This window comes from Megascapheus bottae, chromosome 5 (assembly GCF_031878675.1).
Source record: "Megascapheus bottae isolate mThoBot1 chromosome 5, mThoBot2.hap1, whole genome shotgun sequence".
Taxonomy (NCBI): Eukaryota; Metazoa; Chordata; class Mammalia; order Rodentia; family Geomyidae; genus Megascapheus; species Megascapheus bottae.
In genome coordinates this window covers 82,008,783-82,034,659 of record NC_143513.1, presented here as the reverse complement: position 1 = coordinate 82,034,659, position 25,877 = coordinate 82,008,783, and the positions used below count along the sequence as shown (strand labels likewise).

The 25,877-nt window shown below is 55.6% G+C and overlaps 1 protein-coding gene across 8 annotated transcripts in view; it reads right to left on the bottom strand.

The window, feature by feature from the left end:
* Window positions 1–25,430, bottom strand: part of Agap3 (ArfGAP with GTPase domain, ankyrin repeat and PH domain 3) — a 47,627-nt gene extending 22,197 nt beyond the window's left edge. For 3 of the 8 annotated variants that reach the window (XM_090333546.1, XM_090333547.1, XM_090333543.1), the window contains exons 1-8: window positions 25,048–25,430; window positions 4,548–4,606; window positions 4,234–4,321; window positions 3,954–4,039; window positions 3,649–3,790; window positions 2,899–3,033; window positions 2,654–2,781; window positions 905–1,063 (exon numbers count right to left, since the gene is read on the bottom strand). In XM_090333546.1, coding sequence (XP_090189672.1) covers window positions 905–1,063; window positions 2,654–2,781; window positions 2,899–3,033; window positions 3,649–3,790; window positions 3,954–4,039; window positions 4,234–4,321; window positions 4,548–4,606; window positions 25,048–25,396 — 1,146 coding nt within the window. In that variant the 5' untranslated portion in view covers window positions 25,397–25,430. Of the gene's footprint in view, window positions 1–284; window positions 472–904; window positions 1,064–2,653; window positions 2,782–2,898; window positions 3,034–3,648; window positions 3,791–3,953; window positions 4,040–4,233; window positions 4,322–4,547; window positions 4,607–5,671; window positions 6,576–25,047 lie in introns of those variants that run through there. The other 5 variants (XM_090333545.1, XM_090333542.1, XM_090333548.1 and 2 more) reach the window with 3 other exon arrangements.
* Window positions 25,431–25,877: the final 447 nt, after the last annotated feature.

Genomic DNA, 25,877 nt, shown 5'->3' with positions numbered 1-25,877 from the left:
AACCCTGGCTCTCAGAAGGAGGTGTACAGAGTGATGCAGAGGGATAGGCGGCTCACCCACCTTTCTCTGGCCAAGGCTCCTGGAGACAGTCCAGCCAGGGCCCAGCAGGGGCCAGAAGGGGGAGGGGGAGGGCTGGGTGTCTAAAATCCAGGACAGAGGGATAGCAGGCTTAGGGACCGAAGAGTTGACGGGGACTGGTCCTGGGCAGAGAGAGGCCCATGGGACCTTGGGCGGGGGCGGGCTGGCGGGGAGGGGCAAGGAGCTCACAAGGAGACAGGACAAACCTGAGCGGGAGGCACGAGGCAGCGTGGTGAAGCCCAGGAAAAGATGGCTAAGCCTTTGTTAAACCAATCACAGCGGTGGGTGGGAAGCATGAAAGTTCCCCTCGGCAGTGGGGTAACGGAAAAAGAGCCGGAAGGCGGACCTGGGAGGCCTGGCTGACTCTAGCTTGGCCAGCTAACCCTCTGTGTCGCCTTGGGCAAACAGCCTTCCGGCCTCCGGTTCATTAGCTGTTGAATCAAAGGGGGTCAGGGGAGTTAGGCCGTGAGTGCAGAAGACCCCTTCATGCTGACACAGGAACCCTGGGGACTCGTGGGGCGGGGGAGAGGGGCTGCAGGGGTGTGCTTGTGCACAGGTAGAGGTCTGTGGGAGGCCTGTGGGAAAGCGTGGTGTGTCGGGAAAGGGAAGCCCCCAGGGCTTGCAGGAATGGTCTGGAAGATGCTGAGGGCCCTAGCGAGAGCCTCTGGAAGCCATGTGTGTCTACGTGCAAGTCAAGAGGCTACAGAGGGCATCCTCCTGCCCTGGGGCTGCCTGCCCTCCTGGCCGGGAGCTCGGCCCTCAGCCCTGCCAGCACAGAGGCGCCTGCACGGCGGCGGCTGGGCAGGGAGGAGGGCGGGGCACGTACCGTGAAGATGTTGGAGCGCCGCTTGGACTGCTTGCGGATGGGCGTGGGGGTGGAGGAGGCCGCGATGGTCTCGACGCGCAGCTCCCGCTGGCTGATGCTGGGGGTGGAGGGGACTGAGGACGAGTAGTCGCTGAAGGCGCTGCCGCCGCCATTCGTGGCCTAAGGACAGAGAGGGCTGCTGAGGGTGGCTCTGGGGAGTGGGCTGGAGGCACAGGGCCACAAGCAGATGCTGGAGACCCCTGCAGTACTAGGGACCTGGCCTGTGGTCAGGGAGCTGGGCAGACGGGCCACTGGCCTTTACAGGTTGTAGTGGAGGGAGCTGGCACGGACCCAAGAACAGCAACATCGGCTTGCCTCTACTCAGGGCTGCCCCACTAGTGTGGCAAACTTTTGTCTTTGGGTTCTGGCATCAGGGCTTCTGCCCTGACTGTCCAAGGGAGCTAAGTCAGAGGCCTGGGCTTCCAACAGCTGGGAACAAAGGAGCACGTAGACCCTCAAAGTCAGTGAGGTATGTCAAGGGAGGATGGAGGAGATGGGGAAAGGGAACAGGAGAGAAGATGGGGGTTGCTGGGGGGCAGAACTGAGCTCAGAATCCTGTGGGAATCTGAGGTTGGTCTTGAACACTTATGTGGCAGGGAAGGGAGCAAGCACAGCCAAGGCGAAGAGCAGGACAGAGAGCTAAGGCTGCCAGTCTGAGTACGTTGCAGACAATGAATGGAGAAAGTTAAAAAAAGAAAAGACAAAAAGCATGTACAGGATGGAGACAATGTGCACAAAGTGTCTGTCCTGGGACTGGAAGTCTGCACAGCGAAACCAGGCACGGTATCCCCACCTGTCCTCACTAGTGCACTTGACTGGGTGACCGCCTCCCTTCGCCCTAACCTGAGCCAAAGGAGCCTCCCTGGGGGGTGACTGCGCAACTGCCAGGTGGGACCTGGCCCTGCTGACAAGAACCCTAGGCCCTTCTCACAAGGCCTAAAGGGAGAGGGTTTAGAACCATGGTAAGCAGCAGCTACTGCGCAGGACCACTCATGGAGCTCTTCCGGGGACACCAGCCCTGGGCTGGCAGCAGAGGGCAGCAAAGTGCAAGATGAAACTTTGGCACTGAACACTGGCCCTTGTGCCTGCCAAAAAGCCAAAAATTAATCCAGAAGAGGGCCAGTGTGTAGACAACGGTCCAATTGGTATTATTGGGGTGGGAGCTGCCAGCAGGACCTGGCGCCCCAGATGATCTACATGGGGCTAAAAGCCAACCACTTCTTTGAGGCATGCGTTCGCTTCTAAAATGCAAACCCCGCCAGAGGGCAGAGGACAAGACTCGGTGCTTAGGGGCATGAGGCTGCCAGGAGGCTGCAGCTGTAGACAAACGGAATAATGGTTTGCCCATGAAGAGACAGGGTCGGTCCTGTCTTGCCAAGGGTTAGCACCAAGCAGGCCTAAAAGAACTTTCTCTTTCCTGGGCCCCCCATGCATATGGTTTTCCCAGGCAGCAGCTGCTCAGATGGTTCTAAGAATGCTCATTAGAGCATGTGCTTGTGTGGTCTTGGCCTAAGTGACTGAAGGGCAAGACAGTGGAGAGCAGGGGCTGGGAAAAGGAGTGAGGTAAGGCAGTCACCAAAGAGAACCCACCCCAAGGCCCACACAGAGGCCTCACGCAAAGCTAGGAAGTGAAGGAGACAGGCAGAAGTGGGGAGGAGGCAGAGACGCTGGGATGTGGACAGGCCCCGAGAACACAGACTATGACCGCACCTGATTGATGTGGACAGCCGGAATGGAGGCGGCGGACACAGCCGAGTGGCTGGGCGAGTTGGGCAGGGACTTGCAGGGCCCGATGGCCAGCTGCTGCTTCTTCCGCAAGGCCACTACTTTCTGGGCCACTGTAGGGGATTAGCAGAGTCAAGTCCATCCACCAGAGAAAAGAGCAAAAAGCCCAGCCTAGCCTCTCCCCTCAAGCCACGTGGCCCAGCACTGCCACCGGGGAGCAGCCACGTTACCGTCCTGGAAGACTCGCTCCACATTGAGCCCGTAGGTTGCGCATGTCTCATAGTAGGTACAGCGCTTTAGGTCTGTGGACAGTTTGCGGGCCCTGCTGTCATCAATTACCCGGGGATTAGCAGCACTGATGGCATCTGTGGAAGAGGGAGGAGTCACACAACTGCCTGAAAAGAGGGGTGGAGGGAGAGGAGGGTTGGGGTAGACGAGCGGAGGCCTGGCAAATGGTCTAGGCCTCGTTTTATTCTGCTATAGCCTTGCTGAGGAGAACATAAGGCAACAACTTATTTATTTCAAAAACTACGCATTGCTGGGCACTGGCGGCTCACGCCCGTAATCCTGGGCACTCGGGACGCTGAGATGTAAGAACGGGGGTAGGAGGCCAGCCCAGGCAGAAAAGTCCATGAGACGCAGCCCTCAGTAGCCACTAAGGAGCTGAAAGTGGAGGTACTGCTTGATCAACAGAATAGGACCCGGGTTGAATTTAAGCCCTGCTACTAGCACACATGCACTCATGTGTGTGTGCACACATACACCGTACACATATGTACACACACATACAAACCTATACACATCTGTGACATCCACTACAGGACTCACCCAGAAAAGAGCTAAGAAAAGGCCCTAGGTCGTGGAGAGGCTCTTAGCGCTTAATACCGAGGTGTGGTTTGGGGATCTCTTGACCTGGCCAATCAAGTTTCATTCACCTAGTTCATCCCCGCCCCCTGCTGGCTGGACAGGCCCTGCCTCACCCTGAGTGCCCACCAGCACCATGGGAACCTCGCTGGCATTGCGGAAGCTGCAGAGCCTCAGGAAGTAGTTATACACCGTCTGGAAGCTGATTTCATCCTCCAGGCTGAATACAAACACTACTGCATCCACCCAGGCGGCAAACTAAGGGAGAACAAGCGGCGTTATTCGTTTAGCATCTTCATCCAGGCCCAAGCCAAGTCCTGGGCCAGGCGGGCAAGCAGACCCAGTGGGCTCCTCTCCCCACAACTGCAGCCTTACCCACTCCCAACAGGACAGAGGGAGGGGGCCTGGGGAGGCACGTCACCTGGAGCTCAGGGGGCCCTCCTTCGTCTCGGATCAGCAGCAGGTAACTCTGGCCATCCACCACAATCTCCTTCTTAAACCGACCCCCTAGAGCAGAGTGCAGGGTCAGGACCAACCATGGTGAAATGGCCCACAGGGGCAGGGCAGGGCAGAAACCTCCAGAAGAGAAGGTAAAAGGACTGGGGAGGAAGACTTAAGAGCTCCCCCCCACCACCAGAAAACACCAAGTAGACGAGGAGCTGAGAGGCCAGCTGAGGGTCAGGCTGGCTCACGACACTCACCTTCGGGTGACTCCTCCTGGACATAGGTCCCTGTCAAATAACGGTGCACTAGGGCAGACTTCCCACTAGAGAGGTTCCCCACTATGCCCTGCAGGAGAAAAGGGGCACAGTGGTGGTCAGAGGGCACAGGGAGAAGAAAGGCCAGAGCTGAAGGGACAGGAGAGAGCATGCGAGCCAGCAGGTGGGGCTGAGGCACTGAACAAGCAAGAGACTTATGGGGGAAGCCAAGCCAACGGCCAGAGCAAGACAACACCTCCAAGCCTGGCGCACCAGCCCTAGGGCTTCCGGGGCCTCCCATGTACAAGGCCACTCACCACTTTAAGCTCTGGCACAGACCGGCTCAGGGTCCACTCCTGGCTGTTCACAAACGAGTCTGTGAAGACAGAAGCACGCATCAGGCTGCCGTGGCACACACATTTGTCTAAGCTACCATTACCAGAAGTGATACCCCTCTTTCTGCCAGGGTTGGAAGACCCTCAAACCTCAACCCTAGAAAGCAGAGGGAAGGTTCTTGTCTAGCCCAGTTAAGAGAAGACAATCCCTGGCCTCAGACCTATGTCCTTCCTCTATTCCTTCAGGCTCTGGCAGCTGAGCCCACTTGACTTGGCCTCATGTCCCAGAAGGCCTCTCATTCAGGTGAGAAGCCACTCCAGTAGATCTCAGACCAGACCCAATGTGGGCAGAGCCCTGGCAGGGGGACCAGCCTTCTGCAAGTAGAAACAGCTCACCCTCGGCAGGGTGGGGCCACCCACCACATTCCTGAGTGAAGGTGAAGAGGGAGGAGCCTCAGCTAGCCCTGCTCCGTAGGGGCAGGTCCAACGAGGCATGTGTACCCTGCCTGGCCAAGCCTTCACCCCGACCTCTCCCTAGACTGGACTCCAGGCTGCCTTCCTTCAGACCACTCTAAGTACCGGGGGACGCCCTGGCTCGGGCCAGGTCTGGGGGAAGAGAAGCGTCCGGTTCTTCCGTCCTTCCCCACCCTTCACTCCAGTCAGCAGTGGGAGGCCTGCCCGGGATGGCCTTGGTCTAGGCAGCACTTGCTTTTCCTCCCCTGGCACTGCCCCCAGGTTGTTCTAGGGGAGTTATCACAGCCAAGTCCACAAGCAGTCCCTGACCTGGGCTGCACAGGCAGCCCCCTAGTTGGGCACCTGCCGCGTCTCCTGCATGTCCCCACTGGAGATTCTGCATTTACCACATGGGAGGGGGCCACACTCGAACCCGGGACTTTTCCTGCTGTCCAGGATGCTCTGGACGCAGCAGGGCCACAGCCTGCTCTGCCCAGCCAACTCCTGCGGCACCGCCGGAGTCTGCTGGCACATGGTCGGTCACACCTCGCTGCCCCTGGCCCGCCAGGGTGCACTCGCCTCTGCCTCTACCAGGTAGGTTCCTGCCAGACTCCAACCAGAGAGGCCACCGGGGCGGTGTCATGCCCCCTTACCGCTCGGGGCCCCCAGAAGCCCGGGGGGCGCGGCTGCCCGGCGGCTCCACAGCGCCGGCGCGGCGGGCGCGGGCTCCCTCCGACGGAAGCGGTTGGTGAGCAGCTTCCAGAGGCCGGCGGCGGCGCGGGGGCGGCCGGGCTCGGGCGGCGCGCGGGGGCCCTCGGCGCCCAGCAGGTCTCGGCGGCAGGGGAAGGCGCCCAGGGAGCTGGCGTCCCCGTCGCTGCGGGTGCGCACCCGCGCGGGCGGCCGCGCCAGCAGCCCGGACTCGGCGCGCCGGATCTCCTGGCCGCGGCGCAGCCGGAAGCTGAAGCTCTTTCGCAGCGCCGACAGGCCGCGCCGGGGGCCGTCGCCGCCGCCGCCTCCGCCGCCGCGCGCTCCGCCGCCGCGGAACACCTGCCAGCGCTGGCTGCTCCACAGCGAGGCGCCCCGCAGGAAGCCCGCGCTGCCCGCGCGGCCCAGGCCCGCGCCCGGCGCCTCCACGCCCGCCAGCTCCAGCCGGTTCACCTCCAGGAACGTCATGCTGGTGGGGCGCGGCCGCCGCGGCTCCCCGGGGGCGCGGCCGCCGCGCCGCACGGGCGCGGGGCTGGGGTCGGGGCTGGGCGCCGGGGAGTCGGGCGGCCCCGGGGGCGCCCGGCGGCCCAGGCGCGGGCGCAGGAGGCTGAGCAGCACGCCTCGGGCCCCCGCGGACGGCGGCCCCGGGCCCCCCGAGCACACGCTCCGCGGCCGCGGCGGCGGCGGCGGCGGCGGCTCGTGCGCTGCGCGCAGGGCGGCCTGCAGGGCGGCGGCGGCCCGGTCGGTCGGGGCGCCGTGCAGGTCCAGCGAGTCGCACACGCTGAGGGCGCGGCGGCAGGCGGCGGGCCGCTCCCCGCTGCGGCTGTCCCCCGGCGGCCGGCCCCGCTCCATGCTCAGGGCCCGCGTGCGGGGGCCAGGCCCATGGCGAGGGGCGCAGGGCTGCGCCCAGGCCGGGGCCGCGGCCGGGGGCGCACGGACCTCCGGCCTCTGGGCACCTGGCGTGGGCCGATCGAGTCCCTCAACTCCTCCAACCTCCGGCCCCGGCAAGCCCAGACCTGGAGCGGCTGGGAAGCCAGCCCCGCCAGGAGAGGCGGCAAGTCTGGCCTGGAACAGCCAGGAACGGCGGCGGCCCAGGGGAGCCAGCCTGCCGGGGCAGCCCCCGGAGCCCTCAGAAAACAGGAAATTCCAGCCCAGGGCTCCTCCTAGGACTGGGCAGGTAGGTGAGGAGCTGTCATTAAGAACAGGCCAAATGAATAACAGTCCAGAGGTACAGCACACACTCCACACACCGTTTGGGCGAAAAGCGTGGACTACTACTGTATTTTCTTCTTCTCCAAAAGAACAACCCAATGGTCCAAGGACGGGAGGACCAGATTATCAGAAGCCAAAAGGAGCAGTGGAGAGGCAGGTCACTTGCTCCTCCTGGGCCTCACTTTTCAGCCTGCGAACCAGGAGCCAGAACACAGCGATCCTATCTCAGTTTGAGGCTCAAAAGAGTTGCTGGGTGCCACTGGTGGCTACTGATAATAACTAAGGTTGTCTTTTTCTCTTTGGAGATTATAAAACCGAGAAGATACTCATCTGTCTGGACCCGGTAAGTGTGGTTCAGCCTGAGGGCAGTAGAAAAATGGAAAGGTAACCTCGGGCCAAGCTGAGGTAATCCTAGCTACTCAGGAGGCTCAGATCTGAGGATGGTGGTTCGAAGCCAGCCTGGGCTGGAAAAGTTCCTGAGACTCTTATCTCCGATGATCAAGAAACATCAGGAAGCTGAGCTGTGATAGAGATCTAGCCCTGAGTGAAAAAGCTGAGGCAGCACCCAAGACCTCAGTTCAAGCACCATAGAAGAAAATGAAGAAAACGAGAAGAAAAGTAACCTTTGCACCTGGATTATCGTTCTGGATGTGTGACTCACTTCTGAGGATTCTGGTGGCCCGATGCTTGCTGGGCTACATCTGACCCCCAGAAAATCCAGGGGCACCACAGAGGTTGGCAGGCTCTGTGTTGAGATGGGCATGACACTGCCCACCTCACTCCTCCCCCAGTCCCCAGGACCAGATTTCATCGTTCACAGAGGGGGACAAAGGGGAGTCCAGTTTGGGGGTGAGGGGTAGGCCTAGTACTTGAGTATCCCCGGAAAGATCACCCTTTAGGTTTCCTCCACCCGTCCAACCCAACTTGGATGTCCCTCTCAGATTGAGGATTCCATTCCTACCCATCACCCTCTGCAGGGTAAGCTAAAAGGGGCGCTTTCCTGAGGGGGCTGGGAATGCCTGGGAAAGCTGTGCCTCTCCATCCTAGGTGCTCCTGGAAAGGAGGCTTGGGAACACCCAAGTCCTGGGCTGGATCTCAAGGCACTTCACATTCTTGTGAGACTAGTTATTAACAATGGGGAGGGTGGCTGCTTCTGCTTTCCACGAGGGGTGTAATAGGTGGTTCTGTGGAGGGCCTTTCCCAGGATTCTCAAGCAGGCGTGGGGCTGGGAACAACCCAACACTCATGTTTTCCAACTGAAAGTTGGCAGCCTTCCTGAGCTCTCAGCAGGGCAGGAGGCCTTTCTGCCTTAGCTTCCCTGTCTGCATCTGTCCATCCAGCTGTCACACACAAAGGAATCACAAAAAAAGGAATCATCAGGGCCGTGAGTTTGGCACTCGTGGTAGCGTGCTTGCCTAGTATATACAAAGACCCGGGTTCAGTTCCTCAGTACCACATAGGTAGAAAAAGCCAGAAGTGGTGCTGAGGCTGAAGCAGTAGAGCTCTAGCCTTGAGAAAGTCTAAGGACAGTGCTCAGGCCCTGAGCGCAAGCCCAGGACTGACCAAAAAAAAAAAAAATTATCATAAAAAGAGGATTGCCAATTGACATGCCCAATCCCCAAGGCAATCAAAACAAGCTAAAAAGTGGCTGTGCAAGCCAGTTTTGGGGACTGAAGGAGCACAATAAGGGACAAGGTATCTAACTGGAGATTTTTTTAGCCCAGTCAGCCTTCTTAGTGGGCAAACAGCAGAGTGGGTCTTACCTGCAAACATGCTGGTGCATGCTCAGAAAAAGCCGTGCCCAGTCGCAGAAGAACAATGTCCTATGCTCTGCCTGGGTCACTTTCCCAATCTGGACTGGATGGCTTCCTCTTCCTCATTGAGCCAACCCCTCTTTCTTATTTCTGGTTCCCAGAAACTGCCCGGCCCAGAGAAACTACACAGCGAAGCACACCTGCTCTTATATAAATGTCTCCTGAACTAGGCACTGATGGTTTGTGTCTGTAATCCTAGCAACTGAAAAGCTGATACTGAAGGGTCATGGTTCAAAGTCAGCCTGGGCAAAAAGTCCATGAGACTCTTATCTCCAGCTAATCATCAACAAGACTGAAGTAGTGGTTCAAGTAGTAGAGTGCTAGCCTTGAGTAAAAAAAAACAAAGGGGTAATGAGTACTTGGGCCCTCAGTTCAAACCCCAGGACCAGTGCAAGCACACACACGCACACACACACACTCACATACTCACATGTCTCATGATTTAGGTCAGGGAGATGCCCACACCAGGAATGGGGCTTCTCTTGCATCTGACAAGATTCTGCTACAAAGGCAAGTGTCAAACAGCACAGCTCCAGATAACTCCTACCCACTGAGCCTGAGCAAATAAGGAAGTTCTAAAACAGTCTCAGTGATACCCACTAGACAGCACAGAAACCACATCAAAGCAGCCCTCAGAGGAGCTCCTTCCAGGCCACCAGAACCATCAGGCTGCATTGTGCACAGGAGGGTCTGTGGAAGTCTGGGGGATCTGAGAGGAAAATTCTCAAAGATCCCCACTGTGTGGATCTTTGGTCAGGATGAACACTTTTTCTCCAGGTCGGGCACAGAGGGTGGGCATCAAGCAGCCCCTCTGCCTGACTGTCCAGGAATCAGGAGAAAGACCTAATTCCAGATGTGCACAATAGCTGGCTGAGCAGGCTAGCCTGAGCCTCACGTGTGCTACCTGGCTACCAAAAGCATGGTCTGACCAAAAAGGTCCACAACGCAGAAAGAGAAGGACCCCGGGTAAGACTGAAACGTTAGAACCCTTGGTCCTGTGGAGTAGGGGAAGGGAAGCTGTGCCTGACAGTCCCACAGGCCTTCACCCGGCGCTTGCCGCTGATGCACTGCTAAGCATTGGGCTGTACCCTCTGAGGCCCGCACAATGCTCAGGAAACGGGAAAATGTCCTCTTTCTCCAAGACACAGAGGACTAGCTTTTTCCTGGAACTTTAGCTACACAGGGAAGGACTTCCGTATTCTGCCAGTGGCTTTTCTCTCCCAGATCCACAGTAGCCTCCTGGACCAGCCAGGCGCTGTTTCCCCACAAGATGGCAGCAAAGTATCTTTCTGCCGCCTGCACGCTGACTGGTGGAAGTCCACTAGACCACAGTGCCTGCCCTGGAGGCTTCCCAAAGGTTGAGTTCAGTTCTCTGGGCACAGGTCTCCAGGTTGGGTGTTAGGGAATCAGGGAGAAGGCAAGAGTCCCTGGGCACTGCACGGCCAGCCTTGAGCACCCTGTCTTTACACGCTGTAACACCCATTCCGCTTTCTTCCCTCTAGAAGGGAGACAACAAATGTCAACGGCTCGAAGACACCTGGATCTTGGTACCTTGTCACTGTGGCACGAGGAAACTCCAAAAGTTCCAGCAAAAGGCAGTGCCCGTGTGGATAAGCCTGTAGGAGGTGTGGAAGATGTCCTAGCCCTTCAGTCCTATCCTAAATTTCAGGTCCAGAATTCACAACCTGCTTCTATCTTCTTAGAAGATAAGAACTAGCTGGGCGCCAGTAGCTACTCAGATCTGAGGATCGCAGCACAAAGCTAGCCCAGCAGGAAAGTCAGTCAGACTCTCATCTCCAATAAACCACCAGAAAACCAGAGGTGGCCCTGTGCTTCAAAGTGGTAGAGTGCTAGCCTTGAGCTAAACAGCTCAGGGACAGTGCCCAGATCCAAAGTTCAAGCCCTGTAGAGGAGAGAATTGCCCCTCTGATTCCCAGAGGGGAAGGCGAACTCTACCACCTGTGGGTTCTTGAGCCTAGGCAAGGCCCAGGACTACAAATTCTCTGGCCAATGCTTAGGTCTCCTGGTCTCTGCATAAGGGGCAGACACAGAGACTGCTGCACCCTAAGGTCTTCAGGACCACCCTGGATACAGGACCCCTGCTCTGACCACCAGCAGCTGTCTGGGCCAACAGTCTGCTAAGGACCTGTGGAGCAGGCCATGCCTAAATCTGCCAAGAAGTCAGTAAGTCAGTGCTTCTTCCTCAGTGGGTCCTCTCTAGAAGGGGCACCGGGAAGTGCTGGACGTGGACTGAACAGGCTGTGAGCCAGGTATCCGTTTTTTATCCATCTCTAACTGTCTTGGGGTCCAGGAAGCTGCAGCAGCAGCACTGTCTCGCAAAGGTGTTTCAGGACAGAATGTTATTTCCTGCACAGCCCTGAACTGTACTGTGCCTTTGGGTCACAATTTTAGACCTCTTCTGAACATCCAGCAGAGGTGGTGGCGCACTCCTCTAATCTCACCACTAGGAAGGCAGACTCAGAAGGATCACCAGTTATATAACGAGATTCTAAATAAATAAATCCTGAACATACAGTCTGTCACAAGTCCAATTAGCCAAAGGGGGGGGAGCTTGGCCCCAGCCAAACGGGTTTCTAAAATGCATTGATTTATGAGCTCTTTCTTTCTTCATTGGGCAGTTGTGGGACTTGAACTCTGGGTCTGGGCATTATCCCTGAGCTCTTCAGCTCAAAGTGCCACTTGCTGCTTTCTGGTAATCAATTGGAGATAAACAATCTGATGGACTTTCAGTGCCCTGGCTGGCTTTGAACCACAATCCTCAGATCTCAGCCTCCTGAGCAGCTGGGATTAGAGGCACGAGTCTCCGTGCCCGGCTTAAGCGCTTTATTTCTATAGAAGGAAACCAGTAACTACTAGTTGTACAGGACTGACAGGGAGAGGCTCCCAGGTCCCTCAGGAAGATAATCTGCCTCCAGGCTGCACACAAGTCACCACAGACAGGCCCTTAGGTCCTGGAGCAGCAGCGTGATGCACTAAGAGGCCCCTCTGAGCACTGACACACGTTAACATAGGAGATTCTCACAACACACTAGCAAGTTACCCATTTACCCATTTTAGGCTGGTGTTCTACCACTTGAGCCATGCCTCCAGTGAGCATATCCATTTTAGATACAGTCACAAAACCTAGAGGCCAATAAACTCACCAAAGGTCCCCAGCCAACAGATGAGTGGAACCCAGGTCAGTGGGTCAACTAGCCTTGGTCTCCATGATCCCAGCCACTGCTTCCTGGGCCTACAGAGCCCTCTGCTGACTCAGGACCAGCCAGAGCCCTAGCATCTCTGGAGTCAGAATTCACCCCTCACTCTTCATTGACTCTTCCCTTCCTTCCCAGGGGGACATCCAGCCCTGGATCCCCTCCCAAAAGACCTGTCTCTAGAGTCCCTTCTCACTGACCTCCTATCCCTGATCCCCACTCTGAACCTGGGCCACTACAAGGTATGAGAGACTGATGGAGGTTTCCAGATATCCCCTCTCAGGGCTAGCCTACACAGCCAATGTGCATGCTGTGTGCACACCACAGAGGCCTGCTGGCCCTGTAACTCAGCAACATCGGCGTGGCAACACTTTTTTCCCCAGGCCTGGAACTTGAACTCAGGGCCTGGGCACCATCCCTGAGCTTTCTTAAGGCAAACACTCTACCACTCAGGCCACAGCACCACTTCTGGCTTTTTGGTGTGTATGTGGTACTGAGGAATAAACCCAGGGCTTGTGCATGCTGGGCAAGCACTCTACCACTAGGCCACGCTTCTGCTCTCAACACTTACTTTTTTTTTTTTTTTTTTTTTGGCCCCCTTCTCTTTCTGGCCCCGCTCGCTCCGGCCCCGCTCGCTCAGGCCCCGCTCGCTCTGGCCCTGCTCCGGCCCCTTCTCGCTCTGGCCCTGCTCGCTCCGGCCTCGCTGGCTCTGGCTCGGCTCGCTCCCGCACGCTCCGGCCCTGCTCGCTCCGGCCCTGCTCGCTCCGGCCACCACTCGGTTGGGCTCCGCTTGCTTGCTTTCGCTCTCTGTCGCTTGTTGCAGTCTCGTTTCTGCCACTTCCGGCTTGGTTGTGTCTCGTCTCTGCCACTTCCGGCTTGGTTGTGTATGTGGGATACCGAGGAATCGAACCCGGGTCTTTGTGCATGCTAGGCAAGCACTTTAACCGCTAGGCCAAACTCCCGGGCCCAACACTTACTTTTTTGAAAAAGAAAACTATAGCCGAGCACTAACGATGCACACCTGTAATCCTAGTTACTCAGAAGACTGAGATCTGAGGATTGCCACTCAAAGCCAGCCCAAGAGGAAAGTCTGTGAGACTGTTATCTTTAACTAACAAAAAACCAGATGTGGCTAAAGTAGAAAAGTGAACAAAAAAGCTCAGGAACAGTGGCCAGGCCCTGAGGTCAAGCTTCAGAATTTTTAAACAAAAACAAAAACAAACAAACAACAACAACAACAACAAAAAGAACCAGAGAAGGGCCTAGTGGTAGAGTGCCTGCCTATCATACACAAAGACCCAGGTTCTATTTCTTGGTACCACATACATAGAAAAAGCCAGAAGTGGTGCTGTGGCTCAAATGGTAGAGCCCTAGCCTTAAGAAAGCCCAAGGAATACCGGGTGCAGTGGCTCATGCCTGTAATCCTAGCTACTCAGGAGGTTGAGATCTGAGGATCAAGGTTCAAAGCCAGCCCAGCTACAGAAGGACCAGAGACTCTTATCTCCAATTAACCTCTGGAAAATGAGAAGTGGAACTTGGTTCAAGGTTAGGGCGGTAGCCTTGAGCTGAAGAGCTCACAGTGCCCAGGCCAGGGGAAGGGAGGGGAGGGGTGGGGAGGGAAGGGAAGGGAGCCCAAGGACAGTGCTCAGGCCCTGAGATCAAGCCCCAGGACTGGCAAATCAAATAAACAAACAAACAAAAACAAGGAAGAAGACTGTCCCATCCAGTAACCAGGGAAGAGAATGAGAGAGGAAGACAGGTGGGCAACCTCTACCCTTTATCAGTGTCTTAAATTTTTTAATCTTAAGAGTATGGAAACACAATCTAATATATTTGAACACCTCTCTGACACACATATGCCCTCATCCCTCTCTGCAATGTGCTGCTTCCTTATCATGTATCTTCCTCTCCCTGAAATAAGACCCTGCCCCCAGGGTGTCCCTAAACCTCCCAGCCCAGGGTGCCAAAGGCCAGCAGTCCACTGAATGCCTGTGGGGCTTCCCTGGGGAGGTGGGGATGCTCTAGCTTGCTCTGAAGCGGTGTGGGCATTCCATCCATGGTCCCTCTACTCCTGAGTCAAGCCTGGCTGCCATCAATCCCTTCGTCCTCAAGTCTTCTTTCCATCAGGACATTCTCAAAGGTAGGATGATGGGTTCAAAGGCCTGCACCTTGTCATATCAATGGATGGCACTGAACTCATTCACTATACAGCCCTGCTATACAGCGGGGCTCCATGCCCCCCCCCCCCCCGCTCTCTGGGTGTGTTTTCCTGATCACTAGCATTTGTCACGTTCATCGACAACGTGCTTTTTGTCTTTGTGTCTCGCAGGTCCTATTCTTTGCCTGTTTACCTCCTGAGTTCTGAGAGCTGTTTTGCTTATTAACTTGTAGGAAGTGCTCTGCAGAAGAGGCATGGTAGCTATTTATCTGGTACACACAGGCTGTGGGAAGAGAAGCGTAACTACATCTGTTACTTCTGTAATGGGTTCTAACGTGTGAGACACATCCACAAGAGAAGGGTGACAGTAAGAATGGGATGGAAGAGCTGCGTTTCCAGAAAAGTGAGCCACCATCTCGCAATGCCAACGCGAACAGCAATACAGGCAAGGACCGTGGACACACACTAGAGCATGGGGTGGGGGAGGCTGTGGGGTGCACAAGTGTCCGCCCGGCCCCGCTTAGCAGCCCAATGGCGAGAGAAAAAGCCCACGCCAGGGAGACCTGGCCGCCCTGTCACAGCGTGCACCAAGAGCTTTTCCCGTTAAGCTTCCTGACCAAATTTCAGTCTACAGGCCAACACTCAGAATGGAGGAGTAAGTTAAATCATGCCAGGCAGGGGCTGCCACATTTCTAAACCTACCACCAGAAAACAGGTTCTGTCAGACGTGATGGGTCATGCCTGTACTCTAGCTACTTAGGAGGCTGAGATCGGAAGAGTTTGGTTCCAAGTCAGCTGGGGCAGGAAAGAACATGAGACACCTCTCATGAACTACCAAAAAGCTGGAAGTACAGCTATGGTTCAAGTGGTAGAGGGCTAGCACTAGCCCTAAGCAAAGATGCTAAGTGGCCAGCACCCAAGCCCTGAGTTCAAGTCCCAGGATGGGCACTGGCATGTAGAAGCACATGTACAAGTACACACTTACACACGTATACACGTACACACACACACACACACACACACACACACACACACACACAGAGCTGGGGTTAAATAATCTGTCCTCTTCCTTTTCCTCTATGAGCTTTGGTCTTCCTGTCTGACCGAACAGGACTCCTTATCCCAGGACTAGGCCATATTCTTCTCATTTGCTCCTTTATCTTAGTTTTCTTTTCTCACAGTTCAGTAGAGTATCACAGAGCACAGACTCCAAAGCAAGACTCCCCCAGGTCCAGGTCCTGCCTCTGTCATGAGTCAGCAGCCCAGGAGAGCAAATTCCTCCACCTGTGCCTCAGTTTCCTAGTGCCCTGCAGGGATGTTCTAACCGCCAGGACAGCAGGTGGGCACACAGGGCAGCCCCGGTCAGGAGACAGCGCCCACTGCCTCTCTCCCAGAGATGGCAGATCTGCTCTTGTCACCTTGCAGCTCCCTATCACCTGCAGCAAGAGCTGTCAATCTTGTGACATCTGCAGCCCAACACATAGTGCTGGAGTGTGCGATGGCACGTTTTCATGGTTTAAAGCATATGGTGTCAGCGTTTTTCATAACGATCACTACTGCCATGACTGGCAGTGCCCATGAAGGCAGCAGGCTCATGCCATTACTGCAGCCACCCTCCTCCTACTCCACCTACAGCCAGGCACAGGTGGTTGGAAAGCTGACTGATGAGGCGGGGAGACCGAGGTAATACAGGGAAATTCACAGGATGGTGGCGACCTTCCTCCATGACGGGGTATGGCAAAGCTCCATGAAGCCCAGAGTCTATGAGATCATTGGGGTGCAGACAGTCCAGGCAGGCAGGTGGCCCCAAGGTATGAAGAGCTGAGGAACTGTACTAGCCCAGGTCCAGGACGACACTGCCCCCAAACAGCAAAGCTCGGGAGAACGGGGCCTACAGAACACAGGTGGCTCGCACTTATTCAGTAAGCTAAGACATGAAGATCATGTCAAGGGTCAAAGCCAGCCTGGACAGACAAATCCAAAAGACTTTTATCTCCTGTTAGCTAACAAAAAGCTGAACTGGATGGCATGGCTCATGTGACAGGGTATCAGCTGTGAGCAGAAAAAGATGAGCAAGAATTAAAGAGGTGAGTTCAAGCCCTGGTACCAGCACAGAGAGGGGAGTGGCGTGGGAAAGGATACACAAATGGCTAGAAGCATGGCTCAGTAATAAAGTGCCACCTAGAAATCCTAAGAACCTGAGGTTCAGGGGCTGGGAATGTGGCCTAGTGGTAGAATGCTAGCCTTGAACAAAATAGAAACTCAGGGACAGCTTGTTAAGGCTAGCGTTTAGCGTTCTACTACTTGAGCCACAGCACCACTTCCAGCTTTTTCTGTGTACATGCTCCAGAGGAATCAAACCCAGGACTTCATGCATGCTAGGCCACCCCCCTGGACCTTCTACATGTTTAATATGTGTACTGGAAATTTTTAATTTACACGTGTCTCACCTACATGTATCAGACAGTGTGGAGTCAGAGGAGACTTTCATGAGCAAGCATAAGACACAGACACACCAAGAGCACACGCAAATGGGCAGCATCTGTGGCCACCAAAGGCGGTGGCTAGAGGCTTCAGGAGTGACAGCCCCACCCCGCTTCTGAGCACAGCACACACTGATGCGACGCCTGCGCCCCCAAGTGCTCAGAACAGGAGAAAAGCACCCGCGCTCCAGGGTCTCGCTCAGTCCTCCCCTCACTCCAACTCTGCAATGGTAGTGGCCCTGCCATGTGACCACAGAGCAGCTCCTTCCTTGCTCCTGGCCCTGGCCCTCCCCCAGGTTCCAGATACACCCACTTCCTTGACTCACAGCCTATACTACAGGTATAGGCTGCATGATTATCTCTGTGTCCCAGAGGATACAAACGCAGAGAGGTTAATGGAATCACCCCAGGTCACACAGCTCCAGATGGCAGGCATGGTATCCAAGCGTAAGCATGGTTCTTTTTTGAGGGGGTCCAAAACAAGGCCTCGAATTCAATACCTGATGCTTTCTCTCACTGACTAGCACTCTACCAAGTGAGCCACACCTCCAACCCCAAAAGCATTGTTTTAAACTCTTTCTCCTATAAGCTCCAACTACTTCTTTCCATGTAGAGCAGTCTAGGGCAATCTAGACTACAACGGAAAGTGGCCAGATCTTCCCAGCTCCTCTCTAAGGCTCTAGAGCCTTTCTTAAGGGTCTGTTTAATACACACACACACACACACAGAACCTTCCAGAAGACCAGCTTCTATCATCCCCCCCAAAATCTAGGGGGCAGGGTTCCAGCAGGAGTGGACACAAGTCTAGACCTCCCCAGCTCCATGTGCCCTGGGCTAGACTGTAATCCCACTCTCAAGCTGGGTTTGGGTGTGCAAGCCATCAAAACACCAAATTAAAAGGCAAGAAAGAAATGGCTGTGGGCGGACCCCTGGCGGGTGCAAGGAAATAAGCAATGGGAGAAGAAAGAGAGTGAGAAGCCCACTCCATCAGCAGACACAAAGGCACCCAGGCGCAGCAGTCGGGAGCCATGTGGAGTGGAGTCAGGCCAGGCCCAGACATCTCAATGGCCGGCACAACAGTCCAGCCAGCTCCACTCAGGACACAGTGGGCAAACAGAACATAGGGCTCAGAAAAATCCATATTAAGAAAGATTAACATTATGTTGAGCCTGATCAGAAAAAGAATGAACAAAACAGAAGGAAATCAAATAAAGGAAATGAACAGAACTAAGACAAACACAAATGTACAATTTTTTTGTCTTATGATGATGGGGATGGAATGTGGGGTTCTAGATGCTAGGCAAGCTCCCTACCACTGACCTGGGATTTCAACTCCGAGCCTTGCACGCCCTCCTACTTGAGCCATAGCTCCACTTCTGGCCTTTCACTGGTTAACTGGAGATAAGTGTTTCTCAGAGTTGCCTGCCTGGACTGGCTTCAAACTGGGATCCTCAGATCTCAAACTCCTGAGTAACTATTATTACAAGCATTAGCTACAAGTACTCAGCTTCCAAATTTTTTTTTTTTGGGGGGGGGGTTGGTACCACTCCTGGGCCTGAAGAATTTAGGCACTGTCCCTTAGATTTTTGTTTGTTTTTTTTTAGTTCAGTGCTGGTACTCTACTACTTGAACTATAGCTCCACTTCTGGCTTTTTGAATGCTAATTAAAAATAACAGTCTTATGATCTTTCCTGCCTAGATTGGCTTTAAACTGCACTCCTCAGATCTAAGCTGTCTGAGTAGCTAGGATTACAACTAGCCTAACACAAAAAGTTGATTTGTTTGGTTGGGTTTTGTTTTGCAGACCTGGAGTTTGAACTCAAGGACCTCGTCCTTGCAAGAGAGGTGATCTAACACCTGACACCTGAGCCACACCCTGGCCTTATTATTTTTCAGGTGTGGTCTCATGTTTTTTCTGCCCATACCAATCGGGACTCCAATTCTCCTACTTATATAACTCTCCATCAGAAATCCAAGCCTGGCTTCTTCATGATGATTCTTACTAGTAAAGTCAAATAGGTAAATAGTCATCAAAATAACACAAGGGCCGGGAGTTTGGCCTAGAGGTAGAGTGCTTGCCTAGCATGCACGAAGACCCAGGTTTGATTCCTCAGTACTACATTTATAGAAAAAGCCAGAAGTGGTGCTGTCACTCAAGTGGTAGAGCTCTCGTCTTGAGAAAACCCAAACAGCGCTCAGGCCCTGAGTTCAATCCCCAGGAATGGAAAAACAAAAAACAAAAAAATGCAAAGTGGAACAACAAGGAAAACCACTTAAGAGTTTTTTGTTGTTGTTTATTTGTTTTCCCCCTTCATCTGCCTGAGCAGTAGAGCAGAGAACAGACTATTCACAGCTCTGGGAATCAGAATGGCGGCAAAAGTCCTAGAAATGTGCCGACTCTCATCCTGCCATTTTCTTCTGAGAATTTGTCCAAAGGAAATGATCAGACAGACACGTACACGAGGGAGGTAATAAACGGTGTATCCTTACTGTAAACAGGATGGTGTGCAGCCCTCTGGAGTAACCACCGTCAACACGGTCTGGAGCGCAGCACACGTGCGATGTGAAACCGCAATCAAGTCAGAGTGGCTCTGTCAAGACCGCTCCATCTCAGGCAGGGACACTGAGACAGACACTCTCCCCCGCCCCTAGGGGATCTCCTAAGTCCCGTGTGGGCTCCATGGAAGCTGATCTCAAGGCCACATGAGAAAGGGGGCCAACTCAGTCATTCTTGACAGAAAGTACCTCTGGTCAGGGCTATGTCTGAAATGGCTCTTAATAGTCTAACTATAGGATTGATTATACAGACACAAACAGAATGCGACGCCAGGTAGGTAGATGGTTCCAGAGCCATGGAGGAACCTGTCCACTCTCCCAGCCAATTAGGGGCAGCGGAGGAACTAGCTACCTTCACTCCCCACCCAGGAGCTGTCAAATAAGCCAAACCCCAGGATTTTCCTACTGTGAGTCTCTGTGACTTTCTCCTTATTCAGCATCCGGCTTGCTCTGAAATACCTCTACAGAGAATCAATCCCAGAGCCACCACTGGAGAACTAGAAGCAAGCTTGGCAGATGCTGCCAGAACCTTCAGGCAGGAAGATGAGGACAGCCATGCAGCTTCCACTTCCTTCTCCATTCCAACCCGTTATAACAGGCACGCTTTTATTTTTGGCAGGAAAATGCATAAACTAAGTGGCTTTTTTTTTAAATGTATTTTAAGCAAGCATGTCTCCATGTGTGCCACTCAGCAGGGTGGAGCGATGCTTCCAAGGGACATGCCAGGAAAAGAGTCACAGCAGAGAAAGGACCCTGATACACAGAATCTAAAGGCTGCTTTGTTGTTGTTGAGGGTTTTTTTTGGTTGTTGGTCATGGGACTTGAACTCGGGGAATAGATGCTGTCCTTGGGCTTTTCTGCTAAGCTCTGTGCCTGGTTTTTCTGGTGGTTAATTTGAGATAACAGTCTCAAGGACTTTGCTGCCCAGGCTGGCTTTGAACCTGAGCCACTGTCTTGACTCTCTAAGAGCTCCTCTTAAGACCCACCTACCCAGGCAGACCAGAGTCACATTAAACTCACCCCAATTTACCCGAATAGCAGAGAATGCAGCAGTATTCAGGCAATGACAAGCAGGGAGAACGTGTGTCTCCCCACGATTCAATGTGCTGCTCCAGAAGCACGATGACAGCCAGAAGAGGGCCCAGAGGAGCAAAAGCACAACCAGCAGGCTCCCCTACAAGCAACCACCCCTCAGTCCTACCTAAACTCTCCCACACCACCCCAAGCTCTCCTACCATGGAAGCGCCCCGCTAACATGGTTCCTCGGAATGCTGGAAAGTGGAAATATGTATAGGAGAGAACATTAGAAATTCCTTCCCCGTGGCTAGATATGACAGAGCATGTTTGTAATCCCTGCTACTTAGGACGAGGCAGACGTAGGAAGATCACAGTTCCAGTTTACCCCAGGCAAAAGCTTGAGAGGCTATCTAAAAGACAAAAAGATGGGGCACAGTTCAGGTGGTAGAGCATTTAAGCACTAGTTGAACCCTCAGTACTGTCACAAACAATTCCTTCCTCAGGGTCCCATCACCTGCCTGTCCCCCGTAGACTAGAGTCCAGACAGAGAAGCAGACCCACTGTGCTGGGAACATGGCTTTATGTCTTCTCTCACTCTCCTTCCTAACCCTCCCCCAAACACACAGCACGCACAGGCAGAAGGAAAGAAATGATGCTCAAGACATCCCCAAGCAATTAAGGATGTTTCCTTTATGGGGTGTCACATTCACTGATCCTAGACAGAATCCAATGAGGGACACTCTTCTACCTGGCTGTCCCTAAGGTCATGCAGCCTGAGACAAAGCAGGGGTAGCCTCGCCTCCCCACCCCAAGGGCAGAGGCCTGCTGATTCTTACAGGTCTCTGAGCTTTGCCCTGGTTTCTAGATTGCTGTATTGCTGTATATATTGCTACCACTCCCTGCACCTGCTGGTACCTCCTGCCAGCTGCACCATTTTCCCAGGGCAGCTGGGCCCAGCCCTTTCTGTACCTCTCCTCTCCTTTGTTCTGTTTTCTGAGGGGCCAGATGCAACTGGGCCACCCAGGAGGAGCTATATAAATGGATCCAGAACAAACGCACCCACACTCAGTATCCTCTTTTTCCCAATTCCTAGAACCCTCATCAGTGAGCAAAGCCCCACCCAGTGAGCCATGTCCCCAAAAGCAGCTAACTGCAGGAATGGCCACAAGAGTGACAGGTACAGGTCCACAGCCCATCTCTGCCTTCCTCTGGAAGAAGGCTGGGGCAGTCTGGCCTGGGCAATGCCCGGGGCAGTGGCGCCTCTACCCCTGGGGGAAGAAGCATGGCCAGGACAGGGTTCTCTCTGACAGTTGGCCAGGCAAGCTGGCTTTCCCCTACCACAGGGCTGTCCCAGACAAATCTCCAGATAGAAGGAAGTTGGAGCAGGCCAACCAGGAGGGTGCTAGTGCTGAGGCACAAACCCACACCAGACTGTGCCCCTTCTCTTCACAGCCCAGACTGAAGCCAGATAGGAAGAACTCTTCCTCTTTTCACCTTACCTCCCCCGGGGTGTCACCAAGCCCACCGAACAGACAGGCATAGTGGAAACTACATGAGCAGGAGAGAGAATGAGGACAAGAGCAATCTAAAGACTGGCAGCAGTGCTCACAGGAAGTTCTCGCTCTCTTGAAACAACACCAACTCTAGGGAAAAACAAAGGGGAATCTGAACAAGTCATCCAGCCGACAAAGCTAGGTTCCTGCACACACAATAGCAGCCAGATGGCATGCACACCACTTCACCGTCCACTTCGAGGCCCAGAGCCCAGGCTGGAAAGTGAGCAGGGATGCAGGCACGCCTGGCCTGGCCTGGCCTAGCCTTGGGGTACAGCCTTTCCAGGTGTACACCTGTCAGACCTTGGCAAGCTCCCTGCCAGGCCCCCCAGGACTCCTCCCAGCTGTAGTGTCCCTGTTTTCCCTGAATCCTTCCTCCTAGCCCTCTGCAATGAGCCCTCTGCAGCCTGATTACAGGAGCTCCCTGCTCTGCGGGTGAGTGCCAAGGGGAAGGCAGGCACGGGGTTCTCCCAGGCTTTATGAACTTGGGTTCCCACTAGGCAGCTGGGAGGCTCAGAAGTACAAACCCAGCCCTTATGCCAACTCATAGCGGTGTTTCCTTCATTCCCAGAGACTCGAGGAGGGGCAGGAACCTTGCCCCTCAAATCTGTTCTGAAACAAAGGAAAGTCAAGCCATCTTTTTGCTTCCTATAGCCCTACACAGCACAGGATGAGGGGTGACAGAAAGAAGCGGGGACAGAGGGTGAGATGCCCACAGTGTCAAATGGTTCTGAATGTTACCTTCAGAGCTGGGACCAAAAAACAAAAAACCCTCCACCAAAGCATTAACTGGACCAAAGGGAAGGCTCTGAATGTTCATTCTTTGCTTAAAGAGGCGCACCCCTCAGAAGTCAGGCAGATTCTGGTTTATATAACAGCCCATGTCTGCTGGGCCTGGGGGCTCATCCAGGCAGAGAGCACAGATATGCCTAAGGCACTGGGGTTTCCCAACTCAGGAAATGGCCTTGCCGGGCAAGAACAGTATGGCTGGGCAGATGGAGAAAGTTCTACTTCAGGAAGCTTACAGGACTAAGAAACTAGAGTCTGGGTGGGATGTTTTTTGTTTGTAAGCCTGCCTACAGCAGAAAAGCTGGGGTGACAGAAACGAGCAGGGGTGGGGGCAACAGAGTGGGCTCCTGGAGAGTCACTAGGAAAGAGGAAGAAGTTGGATGGCCATCCCAGAGAGGGAGGTAGGGAGAACAGGGAGGGGATATGTGGGGAGCAGCTGGGTCAGTCTGGTGACAATGAGACATCAGGTCCCAGGATTTCAACATGGTGATACCAAGCTTCCAGGCGAAGCAGACAGAACAGTGGGGTATTTCCAAACCACAGTGAGGAAGCAGTTCCGCGGAGAATCCAAGGAGGGGAAATTCTACCTGGCATGTTGAATTTAAGAGAGGTTTTTTTTTTTTTTAAAAAAAAAAAAGTACCTCCCAGGATCATAGCTCAGAAAATACCCAGCCAGACATGAGATAAGCAGGGAGACACAGGCTACTAACAAAATTGGAGATGGATACAGGAGCAACCTGAGTCCAGCCCCTCCCTACTCAGAGAAGGACTCGAGGGTAGATGACCCAGCTTCTCAACCAGAGGTTGTTCCCCAAATCTCTCCATCTTCCCAAAGAGGCTGAGGAGGGCATCCTGGAATTTGTCAGGCTCTTCATACTTCCTCTAGGCAGTGAAGCTCATGAAACTTGTTTCAGCTCCCCGCTCTTTCATTAATAAGTGAAAAAATTGGTCATCTCTCTTAGGAGCCCTGGGCTCATACAAATGCCATCTCCCAGTCCCCAGACATGGTGGTGATTCAGGCCATTTACTCAGATCCATGTTAATGAGGTTTTTCTGTCACTTAATTAGTTTGCAGTGAACTCAGCCTTGAGAGGAGAGGAGAAAAGGACAGGAAAAAGTCAGATTGGAATGTTAACAACAAAAGATCAGGATAGCCAGGTATCCATGGTTCACGCCTGTAATCCTAACTACTCAAAGAGGCTCTGATCTGAGAACTGTGGGTCAAAGCCAGCTCAGGTAGGAACGTCTGTGAGAGTCTCATCTCTAATTAACCAGTAAAAAGCCAGACGTGGAGGTGTGGTTCAAGGGATAAAACACTAGCCTTGAAAGAAAAAGCTAAGGACAGTGCCAAGGTCCTGAGATCAAGTCCCAGTCCCAGCAAGGGCACGCATGTGTGAACACATACACACACAGACTCAGGATACCAGCTCTAAATGGGAACCTCTACTCTCCTAAGACACCTGATATTATGGGTCCCCAGCCTTGAAGACCAGACAGAGGCAGTTCAGGTACATAAACCCCTATAGTTTCAAACAGAAGGAAGCTGGGAATGGGCCCTAGCGGTAAGGCCCATGGTGGACAGGCCCCTGCCCACAACTCCATGTCATCTGCAGTAGGCCTTGGCTCTCCCTGCAGTACCACTAAAGCAGTACCCACCACCTGCTGGTGGGCGTCCCCTTCAAGCAGCGCTGGAGGAGGAAGCAGATGGCCCAGGGCGAGGCCCATCTGCCAGAGCTCAGCTGGAAGGTCACCACACCACTGGGGTGCCTTCCAACAGAGCAGCCCTCATCATATCAGAGATCGCGGCCATATGCCAGGATTCTACCTGCAGTTCCCGTGCCCCACAACAGTCAAAGTCCACGACCCCAAAAGCCCACCAAAAAGGCCTTTATGGTCCTGGGAGTCAGGCACAATGTCCCGGGGGGGGGGCAGTATGGGTCCATGTGCCCCCGCCCTCCCGTGCAGGCCTCGGGAGTGTGCAGACTCGGATGCCCCCCGAGACAGGAAGACTCAGCGTGTGGACCCAGCCAAGGCACCAAGGGATGGGCCGGCGCCTCCCACGCGGCTGCAGAGCCCCAGCCCCACACCAGGCCCGGCTCCCCGACCCACAGCAACATCCTGAGGGGCGTGCGTCGGGACAAGCCACCCGGAGAGGCCTGCGGGCGCGGGCCGCAAAGACTGTCATCCACGACCAGGCAGCTCCGACCCTCCGCCCCTCCTCGGGGCAGGGCCGGGGCTGCAGCGCAGGCCTTCCATTCCCGGCCCGCCGGCTCTCTCCATCGCGCCCAAGCACCAGGCCCCCGGAGGAACCTCGGTGACCGCCTCCGACCCCGACCCGTGGCGCCTTCGTACCATGCCCGAGGGGGACAGAGCACGTCTCCGGGCATGGGACCGAGCCTCCACCGCAGCGTCCCTGGGCCGGGGCCGGGCCGCGCCGAGCAGCCCGCGGCGTGGCCGGGACCTGGGGCGCGCGAGGCCCGCTGATGGCCCGAGCGGCCGACCCCGGCGCCCGCAGTCCCCCGCTCACCCTCGATGGAGATGACGTGCTCCCGGATCTGGTTCTGCAGCGCCAAGTCCTCGATGCGCTCGATCAGGTCGTAGATGGCGTAGATGTTGGGATGCACGGACTCGAAGCGCTGGATCTCGGCGCGGATGGCCGCCGAGTTGGAGAGCGCGAACTGCTGCCCTGGGGGGCCACCGGCCAGCTGCGGCGAAGGGCCGCCGCCCCCGGCCCCGGGTCCCGCCCCGCCGAACTGCCCGCCGCCCCCCGCGCCGCCGCCGCCGCCGCCGCCACCGCCGCCGCCGCCGCCGCCCCCCGGAGCCGCCAGGCTCTGCTGCTGCTGCGGGCTCTGTCCCCCGCCCGCCTGGAAGTTCATGGCTCCGGGGCCGCGGGGCCCGAGGCGGGCCCGGCCGGGGCCCGGGGCGGCGCGGCGGCGGCGGCGAGCGGGCGCGCGGGACTGGCGGGGCCCGGACCACGGAGCGGGCGACGCGGGGCTAGCGCATGGGGCCGGGACTCAGGGGCCGAGGCCGGAAGGCGCCGCCGCGCACGCCGTGGCCGCCGCCGCCGGGAGCTCCGGGGCGCCGAGGTCCCGCTGCCTCCGAGCAGCCGCGAGCGGCGACAACAACGGGACCGGGAGCGCGCGGCCCGGGCCCTCCTCCGCGTCATGCGCACGCACGGCCGCCCCCGCCGGCTCCAGCGCGCGCAGCCCGCGCCCCCCGCCCCCGCCCCTCCCGCGCGCCCGCCCCGCGCCCCCGCCCCTCGCTCTCGCGCTCTCCGCAGCCTCCGCCCACGGGCGGGGGGCGCGCGGCGGCCCAGCGCTCCGCCCTCCCGCCCGGCTTCCGCCCGCCCGGCCGCCC